Source organism: Lithobates pipiens, unplaced genomic scaffold (genome assembly GCF_037356315.1).
Source record: "Lithobates pipiens isolate NorthernLeopardFrog02 unplaced genomic scaffold, aLitPip1_a1.2 Scaffold_13, whole genome shotgun sequence".
NCBI classification, from domain to species: Eukaryota; Metazoa; Chordata; class Amphibia; order Anura; family Ranidae; genus Lithobates; species Lithobates pipiens.
The window spans coordinates 284,385,888-284,404,629 of NW_027507718.1; the positions used below are offsets into that span (position 1 = coordinate 284,385,888).

Below are 18,742 nucleotides of genomic sequence, written 5' to 3' on the forward strand. Positions count from 1 at the left end.
TGCATCCTGTGTTCTAAATGGGTATTGTATTAGTGGGATACCGTCAGATAGAAACATTTATGCAGATTTACTGCAGTTCATCTTGTAAAATGCATGCTTCACTAGTCACCAAAGGATGAGAATGCATGTACCGCGGTTCACAGCATTTTGACATAAATGTCCCATCAGGCAGCCTTTTTTCCATTGTTCACCTATGTCCCATTTTCTGCTATTGTTTTGTAATGGGCTCTGCATACAGGCCACAAGGCACATGGGAATTAAAATACAGACTCCGGGTGTGTTAGGAGTCCATTTCTTAACCCATCTGAAAGCCTGTAAATAATTTTGCCATGGCTGACAGTACACTTAGCCTCAGCAATATCCAGCTGGGTTTACACAATGGTCCCATGGCCCGGGACCGTTTAGCCCCGTATTACTCAAGTAAACGCAACTAGTCCCAGGAACATGTAAACTCAGAACAAAATGTGTGGAAAGCACAAAAGTTATTTTCTACTTATCGGATAAATTCTCCTGTGTTTTAATGCAGGTGGCCTGTTTGTATGGGGCCTTGCTGTGTGAGAGGTCTGTAAAATGACTGATTTGACAGATATCTGTTTGCTTTTAGGTCCTTCTCAGCCTCAGCCGGCCTATGAATACAGAAATTATCCATCAACTAACAATGCCTCTCCAGCGTTCTACACACAAGTGCCGAGTAAAGTTACTCCTTCGTATACAAGCAGCCAATATGCGCCAGATTATTACTATTCCAACTATGCAGCACTGCCCCCACACAATACAGTCTCTCCACCTGTACATACCAATCATTTACATGCAAATCAAGGCTTGCATTTATCAGGTCATGGACTTTCTTCAGGCAATTATGTTTCTTCATCACTTGGACCAGGTCAGGGTGCAGTTCCTCCTAAAGTTCCTGTCCATTCATATCCTGAATTTGGGGGTAATGTCAATTATGCATACTCTGCCACTTCTTGTCCTCCTCAGGGATTACCAGCTCATTCCAGTCACTACTCTGCTCCTGTTGTATCTAATCCATTATATCAAGGTGCACAATACTCCTCAATGCCTGCCAGCAGTCAGTATGGACAAGTTGTAGTTGCCCATAGCCTTCAATCAGCCAATCAGGGGACTGGCAATGCACAGAGACTACAGACGACTACTGCTTCCACACTACACCCTAATGATTTCCCCAGGCAAGGTGCACCTCTTGCTCCTTCTGCAGAACCTAGAAAGGCTCAGGCTGGTCAGGTTCAGAATCACAGCTTGTCTTTTGCACCTACCAATCAACAATCTACTTCAGGTAAGATGAATTTGAATAAAATTATTTGTTTCTTGTGTGTGTTTAAAAATTTTACTTCCTCCTTTCAGTGGGGATTCTGCCACTTCTGTAAGTGCTTGGTGCATTAAGTAAAGCCCTGAACAGTAGCTAATGCACTTTATAATTCTCAGGCCAACCAGCTGCTCACAGGATGTAGTGGAAAAGCAAATGGACCTTCTCTCAGATCCTACTTTGTCAGGAATTTTATACTACAACACTGACAGGTTCCCAGGATATAAATTGCTCAGTATTGCCCAAAGCTCAACAGTGTTATACCATTATTGTCCACTTCTCCGCCATACATTGTTCCCTCCGCAGCAATCCACAACACTAAACACTCTCCATACCCCTGTTTGGTGTGTACCCAAGCTTCTGTCGCATCTTCCCGCACACTGTTAGCAGGAACGTCTGTAGAGGCTCGCCTTCACGATGTTGTTTGACATTCCCTTTCCACACGGGCGATAATTTACAAAAAAAGTAGAGACTGTATCCACTTCCTTTTGTGATAGGTGTGTCATGACTGGTACAAACTGTTGCTCCACAGTATCACAGTAAACTGCTCTTCCTTCCCCAGTAAGGCGTTTAGACATGTCTCCTGCCTACAGGCCACAGTTGTATCTAAAGTGGGTATACAGTGCATCCGGAAAGTATTCACAGCGCTTCACTTTTTCCACATTTTGTTATGTTGCAGCCTTATTCCAAAATGGATTAAATTCTGTATTTTCCTCAAAATTCTACCAACAATACCCCATAATGACAACATGAAAGAGAAGTTTGGTTGGAATCCTTGCAAATTTGTAAAAAATAAAAGACGAAAAAAATGCCATGTACATAAGTATTCACAGCCTTTGCCATGACACTCGAAATTGAGCTCAGGTGCATCCTGTTTCAACTGATCATCCTTGAGATGTTTCTACAACTTGATTGGAGTCCACCTGTGGTAAATTCAGTTGATTGGTGTGTGCCATTCCAAACCATGTCCAATCTATATAAGGTCCCACAGTTAACACTGCATGTCAGAGCACAAACCAAGCCATGAACTCCAGGGAATTGACTATAGGCCTCCGAGACAGGATTGTATGGAGGCACAGATCTGGGGAAGGGTACTGAAAAATGTCTGCAGCATCGAAGCTCCCAATGAGCACAGTGGCCTTCATTCGTAAATGGAATACGTTTGGAACCACCAGAACTCTTCCTAGAGCGGGCCATCTGGCCAAACTGAGCGATTGGGGGAGAAGGGCCTTAGTCAGGGAGGTATGATTTAAGAAAAAGAAAATTGGTCACACACCATGGAAGCAATTACTTCTGTAGAATAGTTACTTTGTTATCAAGGTGCCAAAGGACATAGGATGTTTCAGGGACATTGGTAGACCAGTTTCACATGGATAACTCGTGCTTGTTAACACACGAGTTATCGGCGGTGGTGAGCTGGGGCCCATACCCATGAGGAAATCTTTATCCACAGTCTGAGTGGTGTTACACTCCTTATGGACTTAGTCAGGGAGTGACCAAGAACCCGATGGTCACTCTGACAGAGCTCCAGCGTTTCTCTCTGTGGAGAGAGGAGTACATTCCAGAAGAATAACCATCTCTATAGTACTCCACCAATCACGCATGTATAGTAGAGTGGTCAGACGGAAGCTACTCCTCAGTAAAAAGCACATGACAGCTCGTCTGGAGTTTTGCCAAAAGGCACCTGAAGGACTCTTAGACCATGAAAAACAAAATTCTCTGACCTGATGAAACAAAGATTAAACTCTCTGGCCTGAACGGCAAGCATCATGTCTGGAGGAAACTGGGCACCGCTCATCACCTGGCCAATACCATCCCTACAATGAAACATGGTGGTGGCAGCATCATGCTAGAGGGGTTGTTTTTAGTGTCAGGAACTGGGAGACTAGTCAGGATCGAAGGAAAGATGAATGCAGCAATGTACAGAGACATCCTTGATAAAAACTTGCTCCAGAGTGCTCTGGACCTCAGACTGAGGTGAAGTTTAATCTTCTAACAGGACAACGACCCTAAGCACACAGCTAAGATAACAAAGGTGTGGCTACGGGACAACTCTGTGAATGTCCTTGAGTGGCCAAGCCTTGAACCCGATTGAACATCTCTGGAGAGATCTGAAAATGGCTGTGCACCAGTACTCCACATTTTAACCGGATGGAGCTTGAGAGGTCCTGCAAAGAAGATTGGAAGAAACTGCCCAAAAATAGGCATGCCAAGCTTGTAGGATCATACTAAAAATAAAACTTAAGCCTGTAATTGGTGCCAAAGGTGCTTCAACAAAGTATTGAGCAAAGTTGGGAATACTTCGTTTTTTATCTTAATAAATTTGCAAAGATTTCAAACAAATATTCGAGTTGTCATTTTGGGGTATTGTTTGTAGAAATTTGAGGAAAATAATGAATTTAATCCCTTTTTTGAGTAAGGCTGTAACATGACAAAATGTGGAAATAGTGAAGCTCTGAATACTTTCCGGATGCACTGTAAACCTGAATTTTAAAATGTATTTACTTTTATCCATTCACTACAGTCACTAGTTCTGTTCTTGCCTTCTTTTTCATTTCTTGCCCTTATTTTGTCTTTAAGTGGAACTCCACCTTGGTATTATAAAAAAAAATTAAATGTAAAATCCCTATAAATTGTCTCTACATGAAAATAAAAACAAAAACTAGTCCATGATGTCCAGTGCTCCTGTGCTTGCAGGCAAAGCCACCCTTGCTTTTGCTTTACGCCAAGCGCTGCTATTTTGAAGGCAGATCCAGTGCATGTGCAGACACGTTGCAAATCTCTGCTAGGTCCTGTATATGTAGACCTCTCAGGAGGCATATATGGCTTCTTCACCAAGGTGAGGATGTAGAAAGAAAAATGGTATGTGGGGGTTAATAGTTTAGTCATCTATGAAGCTGCAGTGAACAAGTTGACGTGTGGCAAATTCAGGTAATTCTTACAACTGCCACTTTAAAGTGATATTAAAAGCATGCATGTTATTCTAACCTGCTCTGGGCAGTGGTTTTAAACAGAGCAGCCCCATTTACCCTCCTCTTGGGTCCTCTGTTGGTGCTCCTGAGCCTTTACACTCGCTTTAAGAATCTATCACTATAGCGGTGACAGAATTATCGCCAGCTCTCTGCTTAGAAAACTGGTGGTAATTAGGACCAACTCTGATCTCGTGTACAGATGTATGCCAGTATTCAGAGTAGGCTGTTTTGTGCTGGGAAGTTGTCATGTCCACGAGTGTCCCACGCAGGGCTCTAACTCCTACCCCATTAGGCTGTTGGCCAAGAGATTCCTTGGTCAAAAGCTAAATGTAAGCAAAAGGGTTTAGGATAAAGCTGATGTCAGTATGGCGGTACCCATATTTGGGAAATGACTTGTCACGGGGTTGGTGGAGCCTGATATAGAACTGCAAGACTAATTCCCCATCAAGACAGCTTCACATTTGATTGATGGTGCACAGCATTGGGTCGTTTTGAAAGCCACTGTAGTGGCTATAGATCCACTTGCTTCCTTACGCTGTCAATCAAAAAAGTGTCAGGCTTTATGGGACCTAGTCTCTCAGTTGCCCATCAGGCTCCTCCCAGCCCTAGTATGAAACTCTTGAGGTCAAACGTCTGTCAGTGTGACAGTCACAGTGGCTGGGGAGGTAGGGAAGGCATGTCTAGTGTGGACACCCCTTTTCCAGTGCAGACAAATTCACGTACCTGTCTGTGAGCGTTCCATGAAGCACTGACGCTTTGGATGCTGAGCCCCAACAGAATCCATAAAGGGTTTCTATTACCCCCTTTATTAACCACTTGCCGCCCGCCCTATAGGGAATTGACGGCGGCAAAGTGGTTTCATAATCCTAACCGGACGTCATATGACGTGATTAGGATTATGAGCCGCTGCGCGCCCCCCGGGGGCGCGCATCGCGGCGATCGTTGTTGCGGCGTGTCAGTCTGACACCCGGCAACTACGATCTCGGTAAAGAGTCTCCGACGGAGACTCTTTACCATGTGATCAGCCGTGTCCAATCACGGCTGATCACAGTGTAAATGGGAAGAGCCGGTGATCGGCTTTCCCTCACTCGCGTCTGTCAGACGCGAGTAGAGGAGAGTCGATCGGCTGCTCTTCTGACAGGGGGGGTCTGTGCTGATCGATTATCAGCACAGCCCCCCGAGGATGCCCACACTGGACCACCAGGGACACCACTAGACCACCAGGGAAAAGGTAATAAAATCCATAATCCTCCCTAGACCACCAGGGATGCCAGTCAGCACAATGGGTGCCAATCAGTGCCCATAATGGATGCCAATCAGTGCCCACAATGGGCATCACTGATTGGCATGCATTATTGTTTGGCACTGATTGGCATCCATTACTATAACACCGATGCCACCTATGAGTGCCCACCTGTGCCGCCTATGAGTGCCCACCTGTGCCGCCTATGAGTGCCCACCTGTGCCGCCTATGAGTGCCCACCTGTGCCGCCTATGAGTGCCCACCTGTGCCGCCTATGAGTGCCCACCTGTGCCGCCTATGAGTGCCCACCTGTGCCGCCTATGAGTGCCCACCTGTGCCGCCTATCCATGCCCATCCGTGCCGCCCATCCGTGCCACCTATCAGTGTCCGTCCGTGTTGCCCATCCGTGTTGCCCATCCGTGTTGCCCATCCGTGTTGCCCATCCGTGTCGCCCATCCGTGTCGCCCATCCGTGCCGCCTATCAGTGCCACTTCATTGGTGCCCATCAGTGCCACCTTATCAGTGCCCATCAGTGTAGCCCCATCAGTGCCCATCAGTGAAGGAGAAAACGTACTTATTTACAAAGTTTTGAAACTGAAACAAAAAAAAACATTTTTTTTTTCAAAATTTTCGGTATTTTTTTATTTGTAGCGCAAAAAATAAAAACCGTAGAGGTGATCAAATACCACCAAAAGAAAGCTCTATTTGTGGGAAACAAATGATAAAAATTTCATTTGGGTACAGTGTAGCATGACCGCGCAATTGTCATTCAAAGTGCGACAGCACTGAAAGCTGAAAATTGGTCTGGGCAGGAAGGTGTTTAAGTGCCCTGTATTGAAGTGGTTAATTCCCCTGATAGTGTTCAAGGCTCCCATGTGGTTTTCTGTGCATGGAGTGTGCTACTAGAAAGAGAGTTATTTTATTTTAAAGCTTCCACGTAAATCCATCTTTCTTATCGTACATCACGGGACACAGAGCCATAGTAGTTACTATGTGGGTTATAGGCCACCTTCAGGTGATGGACACTGGCACGCCCTAAGACAACCTTGTTGAATTGATAAAACAATAGTGGTAGCTGTGGCACTACCTAAACACAAAATTATGGGTGGTGTGAAGCGCCACAGCTACCACTATTGTTTTATCGTTTTATTCCAACCTATTAGGCTGGTAATATTTGGTAACCCCTTTGTCTATTATCAGTTGATTATTACTCTAGTTTCTCCATAGTGCAACCCTACCCCTTTTATTACTTGTTGAATTGATGCCACAAAGAATTAAGGCAGTTCTGAAGGCAAAAAGGGGTCCAACTCCGTACTAGCAAGGTGTACCTAAGAAAGTGGCCGGTGAGTGTATTATGAAACTGAAAACAGTGTGCTTTCATTTGCATCCCTCTGGTTAAATGTTAAAATTTTATATTCATTCCTGGGCTCAGGGCAGGACATTTTCACATGGATACATTGTATATATTTACCTTACTGACCAGTGCAGATTTCCCCTCATTGCTATTTTGTACATTGCTAAAATACCAACTCCCTACTGCCAGGTGATAAATAATGAATGTGTATGTTCATTAGTAAAGTGACTATAATGTATCATGTTTTTTTTGCAGTATTTACTTCACATTTGATTTATTTTAACAAATTTACTATGATCTCATGCAATATTTCCGAAAGATGAGTCACGTTACCTTCATATCGCACGTGGAATCCCTTAGTGAATTGACCCAAATTTCTTCTGGTGCAGTGTTGCCATGTAAAAAAAAAAAAAAGCGAACAAACGCCAAAAATAATGCTAAATTTACGTGATAAATCTCACAAAAAATAAATATTTAACGCTTTTTTTTTTTTTTTTTAGTAAATTGACTACTTTTGAGATAAATATTGCATGAGTTCTTTTACCTTATTTTACGTATGCAGTTATCAGTGAATTGACCCCTTTGTAACAAGTGGAATGCAATCTGACACAGGGACCGGACCCTACGGTAGTCATGAACAGATGGGGAAACATATAATTTCCTAAATATTGGAGGTCCCCAAACCTGTGCAGAACATTCATTGCAATGTGCTGGTTTTATTTTATTTTTTTTTTTTTTTTTTTTTGGCTGTAGAAGTAGGACTATTAGGTGCCCTCTGTGCAGAAACACTTCTAAAACTGACATCATTTTATTTTAGTGAAAGTTCAGCAATTCCCAACCACCTACTATATTGCACTGTGCAGCTTTACAGATTTCTGTGTGAAAAAATACAGCTTTGTATAAATGGGTGGTTATCACTGTAGCCTTATGTAACTGAGCGTCCCATAGGAGTTGTTTCAGAACAAACTATCTACAGTGATGCAACAGCAGCTGGTGAGTTTGTGTCTTCATACACTATGGAACGGGGTGTGTCAGCACTCAGCACTCAGCAATCATGGAAATGTTAATGGTGTGATTCAGGGCAGTTACTAAACAATGGCTCATGAACAGAATGTTTAAATATACAGTATGTAGACCTCAAGGACATGCTCAAGTTTTCTTGGTAAAGCCTCACACATACTGGACACTTTAACCATTTCTCCAAACGCCTTTCCTCCTGGCAGTTGCGTTTTGGCAGAAAAAAAAAAAAAAATAACCCTTGACACTTGTAAATGCATGTAATGTGTTTAGGTGCATCAAGTGCTTGGGTGTTGGTTTCATTGGCCGGATTAATAATTTATTATGCCCATTAAAATACATAAATGCTCAGCCTCTGAATGTGTCTAGCGTTAACACGTGTTTACATGCATTTGCACGAGTCAAGCGTTTTTTTTTTTTTCTGCCTGTGTTCTGCCAAAAACTGTCCGGCCATCTGATAGTGTCCACTTCGTACTGCACAGGCGCAGCGCTTGCACAGTACGGAGGAGAAGGAGACTCCGAAAGTCTCTGAAGAACGAGGCCTCCGCACGAGTCCAGATGCAAGCCCCACCATCCAAGTGGACATACGGTAGCACATAGTAACGGGGCCCCTCGGGGGGCTCGCTTCGCTCGCCACGCTTCGGGCACGGCATCACTTCGCTTGGCTATTTTTTTTTTTTTTATTCTAACTCTATGTTCACTTGGATGGTGGGGCTTGAACCTGGACTCACAGCGCATGACCTGCGGCGTTTCCTTGTCCTCCGTACTGTGCAAGCGCAGTACAGGGTGGACACTATCCGATGGGGGACAGTATTTGACACATCACCGGCAGAGGTTTTTTTTTCTCTGCCTCCAAATGCCTCTGCGTCTAAACTCCTTTAAACGCATACGTATGCATGAACACACAGGCTTGCATACAGGGGAGTCGAGAAGCAGAAACAAAAAACGATAAAAGGTCAGACCCACCCCCATAGAAGCAGCATTAAAAATGTCCCATGTGCATAGGTTTTTCGTTAAGATATGCATGCTGACCAATCACTAGGTAGCATATGTTTGCTTGTGTTATCTGTGCTAGTCACAGGCTTAGCTAATATTAAAGGAGCAGTTTCTGCCTGTACTTTTCTATGTCTAAGCCACGGTGGATTAAATTCATGACATCCTCCTTTAAGTGTACCGAAGTGGATCAATGCCTGTAAGCATTAGAAAGAGTAATGAATTGGCAGTGTGACATGACCTGTTAGTAGTGAAGTACAATAGGTAGTGCAGTACTTAAAGAGGAACTGCAGTCTGCTCACATAATTTGTAATAAAAACATCTTTGCCATTCTGAAGCTCCCCTCCAACCACTTTGCATACTATTTTATATATACTGTGATTCTGTACTTGCCAAATATGCTGCAGAAATCTCCCTCCACTGAGTCTGGCTGCATCCATTTTAACTGTGGGCAGCTGAAGCTTGCTGCCTGTTCACTTCCTGGATTTGCAGAGGCACACCTCCAGCTCTGCAGCTCACATTGGCCCTCTTATGACCCCCCCCCCCCTCCCCTCCTGGCAAATTCTCACAGGAGTGAGAGAGAGAGCTGTGCTTGATGTCATAAGTCTAGACTTTTTTCCAGACAAACAGGAATAGGACTGTATAAGATATTTACTGGAATAAAAAAAGTTTTACTGTCCAAAATTAAAACGAGGGCAGAAGATTTAATAGATGGAAAGTTGGGGGGGAAGGCTGAAGGTCAGTAAGGATGAGCTCAGCCATTGTTCGCAACTCACACATGCGGAGCCCACCGGGAAGTCGGCACTGCACAGCACTAATCACAGGCAGTGACACCTTTCTTGATCTCTGCAGCCTGATGGGCTCTGTACATGCGGGTTGCGAACACCCCTGAGCTCATCCTTAAAGAAGTTGTAAAGGTAAGTGTTTTTCCACCTTAATGTACCCTATGCATTGAGGTGAAAAAACACCTGGCAGTGACTGGCCCCCCATCCCCCGTTTTTACTTGCCTGAACCCTCAAGCTTGTCCCATGGGGATGCGCCTTCTCTCTGCTAGGGGGTTGTGATGGAACCGATCCCACACTACGATTGAGTGCTTCCGTCTATATACCGCTTCCTAAGTCCTGGAACACAAGTCCAATGGATCTGGCTATAGGAACCCCCCAAGAGACTAGATGACACCAGTCTTAGAGGACATCAGGAATTACCTTTTATTTGAGATCTCACACAAAATATATACAGTGGGCTGACTAAAACCTAACCTAATTAGCATGAGCTAATTATCTAATCAACACTCAGACTAGTTGACTGAGGATAAGACTTTCCAGCTCCTAGCTCACTAACAATTCAATAAACATTACCATAAACATCAACACAGGGTTAATTAGCCCAAACAAAAATGTGCCAGACCAGACTCATTTACATTATACAAGCCAACATACAGGTGGCTGGAGTTCATGACATTAGCATCTGACAGTGTGTGTCCCAACAGCATGAGGCAACACACATTATATATACATATATACAGCATTGAATCGGACTAGCACAGATTATAGTGGGGTTCTCATTCACCCTGTGCCCCTTAAAATCTGGGGCCCATAATCGGTCGGCAAGAGGCTCGCATTCAGTCCTCTCAAAAAGCCTGTGTCCCGGCTAGGTTTGTCACAGGGGTTCTTGGCTGTTGATTGGATAGATTGATAGCAGCGCAGCCATGGGCCGAGTCCTGCATTCGGCATCCATGGAAGCTGAATGCTGGACTCGAGAGAGCACTTCTCCCAGGGGGTTATCTGATGCGGGGAGGAGCCACGAGAGCCACCGGGGGACCCCAGAAGAGCAGGTTCAGGGCCACTGTGCAAAACGAGCTGCACAATGGAGGTAAGTATGACATGTTGGTTATTAAAAAAAAAAAAAAAACTTTTAGTGTCACTTTAAAGGTCCACTTTAAAGAATGCACCCGAAAGCCATTTTAAGAGCTTGTAATATTTGCATGAAATTACATGTGGAGTTCTGTGCAAAACTGGCCATACACATTTTCATTTGGTTGTCATGAAATGATGAGTTGAAGATTGACATTTCATTCAGTGGGTTCAGTTTTTTGCAGCTATTCATTTGCTGCACTTGTTCCTCTTTTTTGTTCTTTTTCAGAAATGAATCTATTCTTATCCATGGTCTTCAGAACAGCCCATCTGTTCTCAGGTGGTCTTGGTGACTTGTTTTCCTACTTTTTGTTATCTGGAAAACCTAGAACTTTTCTAATGGAATTTGAAAAGAAATGAAATATTGTTGTGCTGCCATCTCCAACACTTACACTTAATTAGAATACAGATCAGAACAGATGTGCACTTGCTTAAGCTTCTAGCAGCTCACTGGCTTTGATTACATTGGCTTTGGCTGTAAGCAGCGCTGTCCCTGTGCTGAATTACTTCATAGACTTCTCTGGGTTGCCTATATTTTAGCCCAATGAATCAATAGCCCATTTTTACTTTTTAACATAAGTCCTGCCTAAAAACGGGAATTTAAGGGGGGGGGGGTATGCGTAAAAGTTGCATAGCAAAACACCCAGCGAAAGTGTAAGTACATTAATTTTGTGATAATTGGCCAAGCAAATGTTTGTCTATCTCCTGTGCTGGACACATGTTTTTCATGGATATAAAATTCAAGATACCAGATTTGGCAGCTTAGATGGTGCTAAGTTTTATTGGAATTTCCTATAGTACTTATTGCATTCTAGTGGCCAAATGCAGCGTTATCGGTTTGAAATCCATGAAATATGTTCATCCAGCACAGGAAATAGCCTAGTAGTAATCTTCATTTCTTCTCTATTCACACAGGATGAATGTCCATTCTTTTACACTGAGAGTATTGCTATGCATATTTTTTTTATTTTTTTTATTTTTATTTTTTTTTAAATAAATACACCCTAAAGTGTCTGATTTTATTAGACCTTCTGCTGCCCAGGGACATTTTGACCGTTTTTTTTTTTTTTATATATATATATATATATATATATATATATATATATAAATGGTAGAAGCAACATATTTTGCTAGAAATGTACTTGGAACCCCCAACTATCGTATATATTTTTTTGAAAATAAAACCATTGTTGCTTCCAGTCTCTTACATCAGAGGAGATCAGGGAATGGATATTACTCAGTTTTCTCTGTGGAAAACCATCCTGTCGGCACACAATAGTACAGCAGGTAGCTAGCTGTACTAACATTGCATAGTTAGTACAGAGACCTCCTTGTGAGTTGCTTCGTTTTTTACTTTTTTACACCCTTCCCTTGTGTACAAGGCTTAAAGGATAGGTTCACCTTTTGGTACATGTTACATGTTCCACCCATTATTAGGGTGGAACATGTTACTGTAAATGTTCCAGCAGCTGCAGTCTCGCCCCCCCCCCCCTCTCGCCTCCCCCTCTCGCCCAAGATGGATATTGCTTTAGTGTTCAGATTGGATTTTTATTCTGAGGTTTTTATTATTCAAGGTCTCCCAATCTGCAAATGAATGTTTTATTTTTGTTTGTTTTTTGTTGCCTATGTCCACAGTGTCTTCTGCGTTCTATGAGACCCAACAAAAGCCCAGTCTTACAGCATCTGCTCCTATGTCTTTGGCGACATATGCTACTACTACAAATACTACTACCAAACAGTCATCAGAACCTGCTTCTTTGATATCTTCTCTTCATCCCCCTTCACCAGCAATACAGCAAGGTAAACAGAACTTTTATTTCAGACTTAACAGAGTTAATAAAAAATGTAGCCCTTGCCAAAGTACAGTGTATGTATTTGTGGTACCAAGTGGAGTTCTAGCGTTATAGGCTCAATTTACAAAGCTAAAACATTAAGATAGGTATCCTTATTTTTTTAAATATCACTATACAATTTCTTGGTAAGTTTTGTGTGATTTGATGTGTTACATGTCTGCAAAGCAAGATCCCTATCATTCTATAAAGCTTTGTGCAGCAAGCTTATATATGACTGCTAGGATAAATGGAGTCTATTTATAAGGTTGTATAGTATCTGTGTTTTCTTTTTTGCCACACCTTCAATTAGTGCTTTATTTAGTAGTTTGAATAGTAATTTGTTTTTTAATCAAATGGAAACTAACTATTTTGAGAAATGGTGGAAAAATATTTGTAGTTGAGGTATACTGTGCAATATGCTTACGGCTATGAGAGAGGACAGATAAATGGTTCCAGCAGCAGCTTATCTGTGGGAAAGACAGCAGTTGGCCACACAAGCAGGTAGATCTGTGGTGTGGTGGGTTCTGGTCAAATCCAGACGTGGGGAAATTCAGTTTTGCCAAGGGTAGGTAATGAGCATTAACTATCTAGTGACCATAAGCTATGGCTTTACCATTATAGTTTATGGAGATGGGGCTTTCCCAATATAGCCATTAGACCTAGGCTGTAAATACACAAACTACTAGCTCAGTTTCTTAAAGATGCCCCCTTATGTCCTAATGACCCCATATGTCTGGGAACTGACACATTTTTTTTTATTTTATTTTTTTTAGCTTTCCATATTTTTGAGGAGGAGGGGGTCAAATTGTAACATGGCTTAGACAAGACAAACCAGTTGCTTAATTTTTTTAGTTTGTGGTACTAAACCCAGGGCCCTGCATTTTCTATATCTAGTCTCCCACACAACATGGAAATGCACTTATTTTAATAAATATAAACTTTTCTCATGAAGCACTGGACTGGTTAAAGGTTGTAGGAGGAGTTTTCATTTTCCTCTTATATTCCTTTGAGGCTGCATGACTCCTGACCCTCTGAAGAGTGCTGATTGGCCCTGTGCTGATCACATACACCCTCCCTAAATGCACACCGAACTGAGCATGCGCAGAGTATACTCAAGGCTCTATACTATCAGTAGATGGATTGGGGACAGTAAAAGTAGGGGAGAATCAGGGAAGACGGGATCAAACGGGCTTTTTACACAATGTGCAGGATTAACCACTAAGGTTTCACAGTGAGTATAACAAGCATGCTTTTCTGCGTATATGGACTGATTTTACTGTTGTGGGTTTAGTAACACTTTAACATGTTTTTGTTATATCAGCACTGCCTTTCATTTTTGCGCTAAAGGTTCAAAGTAAGTGCCAAGCTACATGGGTGATTTTAATCTCTTGCTACTGATTTAACCACTTGCTGGCAATCGCCTCAATAGATTAGAGGAGCTACACAGGAATTAATCTTTTTTTTTTAATTTTTTTTTAATTTTTTTTTTTCTCAAGTGGTTGTAAACCCTTACAGACCACTTTGACCTACAGGGGAGCCTTGGTTAAGGCTTACCTGTAGGTCCAAGAAATATGTCCTAAACCTACACAGTTTAGGAGATATTTGCAAAAAGACAGTCACCGCTGTCTATGGCAGGAGACCCATCGGGGTTTACTTCCTCTTTCGGACATGAAAATTTTAGTACAGGCATAGTTTGGGTCCTTTTGTCTATTAAGTACAACGTATCCAATGTAGTAACAATATTCAGTAATACAAAACAGGCTTAATAACTAAGAGCACCTTAACAGATGTCAGAGACATAGCTTGGGACGTTCAAGCTCTTAACCCTTTTGTGAAAATGTAAGTGATCAGGTTAAACTGGTTGTTGGTACAGGCTTCTGTTTTTTTGTTAAGCAGAGCCTTATATGGGGCTTTGCGGAAACTGTATATAACCGCCGATAGACTCCGAGTGGTGAGTAGGTTGGAACTGCATAAGTGAGCCTTGTAGGCACCAGATACCATTGCAAAAGTGGTTTGTAATGGGTCTCTACTGTGTCAACACATGGGCCTAGATTTTGGCAGTGGTCCAAATCTGTTTTCTAGTTTCCAGCGGGACACCCATAAGAGGTCAGAGTCCCAATTTGCCACATAAGAATAAAGGTTGTTCTGTGATGACGCTAGAAGTAAGGAGTATACAAATGAGCTAAGACCAGGGCCCCGGGGATTGTCCAACACTGTCTTTTTTTTTTTTTTTTTTAATGCCATGACTGATGAGAGGTCCATTTTTGGTTTCTTATAAATTAGAGAAAATGTTGAATTTGGATATATTGAAATACTTTACCTGGTTTGAGTTTATAAGTGTCCTCGAAAGGGTCTGATACCAAAATTTGTAAACAAAAAGTGTTGCAGTACAGGCGATTATTATACCAGGTTTTAGGAGGACAAAGGAGCCTTGGGGGGGAGGAAAGGATTACCCAATGTCGACATAAGGGAAAGATGTAGTGTAATCAGTTGATGCAATCCCATTAGTTCAGTGTGTGTTTAGGAATTGGTCAAGTGATCTTACCCTGACTCTTGGGAGGCAGCCCCAAGGTAGGTTAGCTATAGATGTCAGGCAATTCAGGTAGGCCTCTAAGGATACTCAGAAGGGGGTATTGTTTGCCATTTAGGCTACTTATGTCACGTGGTAATATCTTTGAAAATTTGGCAAGTCCAAGCTACCTAGTGTTTTAGTTCTATACAAAACCAACTCTGGGACCCCAGGAAGAGAGCCTTTCCATATAAACTGGAGGATGCAACGTTTTATCGTCTTCATTCGAAGTGATATGTAGTAGCCATTTGTTCTATCTTTTTAGCTTTCATTTTTCATTACCAGCAAGTCAAATCAATTCCGAATGTTAGAAGCAGGACAATTTTTTTTTTCTCTTCCGCTACAATAAAGGATTCCTACTGGAAACATTTTTTACTGTACACTGAGCTGCACATGCACAGCCCTGTGTACACTACAGACATCCTTTTTAGGTGCTGGAATGAATTAAGCCCATGCAGGCGTGGGAATAGTGTTATTCAAGCCTGGCCAAATAAGTTGGCCGAAGGGGCTCGGGATGTTGCATCTCTCTGGAGCAGAGAAGAGTATAATCTCCAGCCATTTTAGCAGCAGGATTAAAGCTGGCCATACATGGTAAAACACCTTGGATGCACTACAGTGCTGGCTATTGTAATCGGACAGAATACAGGAACAGTGTCTGCATCTGTTTGGCTGAGAATTTTATGCTCAGCTCCTTCAATAAGTCCATTTTTGTTGAGCAAGCTGGTGCCAGCAGGGCCACCCACAGAACATAGTTTACCCGATTCGGCAGGAGTTTGCTAAAATTTGATCTCTGCATGGTCAACAAAAGGACACAAAAAATCTCCTATGTAACTGAGGCCTTATGTGATGAATGCAAGCTTGTGGATCTTTTAGTAGCTAAAGATTAAAATCACTTATGAAGCTGTAGCCTAAGTTGTATTATATTGATGCAAATAATTCATTTACAAAAATAGTAAAAGTTAAGTGGCATCACAACTTTTCATGCATGGAATGATACATGAATAAAGGAGTTTTATTAGTCTTTGCTATAATATACTCCTAACATCTTGGTACATTGAGGTTCATTGTATCCAACAGTGACTGCAAACAAACTTTTGTGCGAAAAGAAATAGTGTTTTGTAAAGGAAGAGGTGGCATTTGTGTACATGGGTATCGGTTTCAGAAGCACGTAAAACATAAACAAGTAATTTTTCCCTAAAAAAGCATGGTATATCATTAAGACTGCATTCACACTACAGCGTTTTGAATCACGGGAAGATTTGCCCGCGATTTGAAAGCGCCGAGGTGAGGCTGACAAAACGCCTGACATTCGAGATGCCATTCATTTGAATGACCCCTCATATCGCAGTGTGGGATTGTCGCACTGCAATCGTGGCAACCCGCATCGTGGGATGCATGTCAATCAAAAATAGTTCAGGAGCTTCTTTTGGGTGTCGTGTCTTACGATTTGAGTTGCCGCGATTGCAGCACGTTTTATCGCGCGACAGTGACGGCTGACCCGCACCGCGATTTGAGGTGTTATTAAAATGAATGGCATCTCGAATATGAGTCCTGCATTTTTTTCATTCACACCTCGGCCCTGTCAAACCACGGGCATATCTGTGGCAAATCTGCCCGCGATTCAAAACACTGTAGTGTGAATGCAGCCTTGGAGCCATTCACAAACCATGCAGTCACACTGAGCTTCCATTTCTATAACAAAGAGCAGTGCAACGCATGGCAAATGTGAAAGTAAATAGATGTGAATGCTAGTCTATAAGAGTCAATATTAAAGCGGTATTAAACCTGAAACAAAAATATAATATGTCACCGCTTGCCAATCATTAGATGTGATGGCTGTTTTACTGTCGTTTTTTTTCTTTTCTTTTCTTCTTCTTCTTTTTTTTTTTTTTTCTCTGCTTTCACTTGGTGATCCGGCCAGTAACACACCTCCTGTATTAGAGTACACCCACTCTGAATGAATGAGCACAGGGGGCACAGCAGACAGCAGCATTTTCAGTCTTGGGGGGGGGGGGGGCGGGCGGGCAGGGACGTGTTACATGTACAAGCAGATTTAGATGCACTAACAAATTGAAACTGAACTCCAGCTCACACTTTCTAAACTTTCATCAAAGCGTTTTTCCTTTTTGAGATAAAGGTTTTACATGAATAAATTTAAGCAACCCTGCAAGTGGTAAATTGTCTGTCTCATTACTCTAAACTGATCTACCTGGAAGAGAGCTTGGTCTTTTGAAAAACAGACTTAATAGCTGGATCACCAGTTGAAAATAGAAAGCTAAAAAAAGTTAACTAATGCAGCCATCGCATCTAAGAATTGTTAAGCTGCAATATAATGTTTTCTTTTAGGTTTAATACTGATTTAAATTAAAGCATTGCATTTAGATCCTGCTAAAGTGCTAAACAAACACTTTTTGTAGGCAAAGCTGGACGACCCATGTACATAAACCTTTATGCTGTGAAAATGCACTGAGTGCCACTGTTGGTTGGAGGCGGATTACGCTTGCTGCCCAAAGCAACCAATTAGACTCGCTTTTCATTGTTAAGATGCAGTTTTGAAGGAAAAGGGGTAATTTTGTTTTCCATGGTTGACAAGATTCTCTTTCAGGAAAGTGAAATCTAGTTGGCAAAAACTTTTAGTTACCGAATAAGTCCAGTGGTATTGTTATAGTATTTACATATAGTTCTCATAATCTGCATTGCATGGCTTATATATATATATTTTTTTTTATCTGTATTTTTTTTAAACTGTTAGAACCCAGAAGGAAATGTTGAGACATATTTATATGGCAGGAGATGTTTGAAATCTATTGCATGTGTAGATATGGTAGTGTTGCGTGTGTTTCTTTGTAGAATGCAGTAACAGAAAATCTGCATGACATCTGGATGACCTGAAAGGATGCATATGTCTGCTGTGTGAAATCTTGTCTGTCTGACCTGTCTTGTGCTTTCTATAATTTACAGGCATGCAGTATGCTGGATATGTCAATAATCAAGCTAACTTTGCACCAACTCCCTTGTCATCCAGCTCAGATGATGAGGAAGACGAGGAGGATGATGAGGAAGCAGGTCTGCTTTAGCTTTTTTACTGTTTCGTGCACGACTTTGTGTAAATGCCTAACCCTTAATGTAATCGTAATGATAATGAAGCTCTGTCCAACATACTGCAATAACTATGGCTACTGAGTATCTCTTTATTGTCATAATAGTTTGCCAAATTTATATTTGCCAAGTGTTGCTTGGAATAGCGGTCTCACCATATGTATACTGTATATATTTTATAATCCTGCAATATTTTTATGTGGTTTACAAACGCTGTGCTGTACATAGGAACACAGGGTCTGTGTGTTACTGGCTTCCCCGCTATATTCAGAAAGTTCTGCACACCTACATTTATCAGTAAAACAGGACCTCTCCCTTCTGTTTTTAGGCCACAGCTCAGTAGATGTCCAAGTGTTGATTTTAAGTGATTGAAGGGCTTAGTCTGTTCATGCTGATGCAATTGCAAGCACAAGCATACCGTCA

General features: G+C 42.0%; 1 protein-coding gene across 2 annotated transcripts in view; it reads left to right on the forward strand.

Moving 5' to 3' along the window:
- SEC24B (SEC24 homolog B, COPII component) overlaps window positions 1–18,742 on the forward strand; it is a 127,631-nt gene that overhangs the window by 13,643 nt on the left and 95,246 nt on the right. The window contains exons 2-4 of one of the 2 annotated variants that reach the window (XM_077476704.1): window positions 605–1,297; window positions 12,455–12,619; window positions 18,182–18,286. In XM_077476704.1, coding sequence (XP_077332830.1) covers window positions 605–1,297; window positions 12,455–12,619; window positions 18,182–18,286 — 963 coding nt within the window. The remainder of the gene's footprint in view (window positions 1–604; window positions 1,298–12,454; window positions 12,620–18,181; window positions 18,287–18,742) is intronic. The other variant, XM_077476705.1, reaches the window with a different exon arrangement.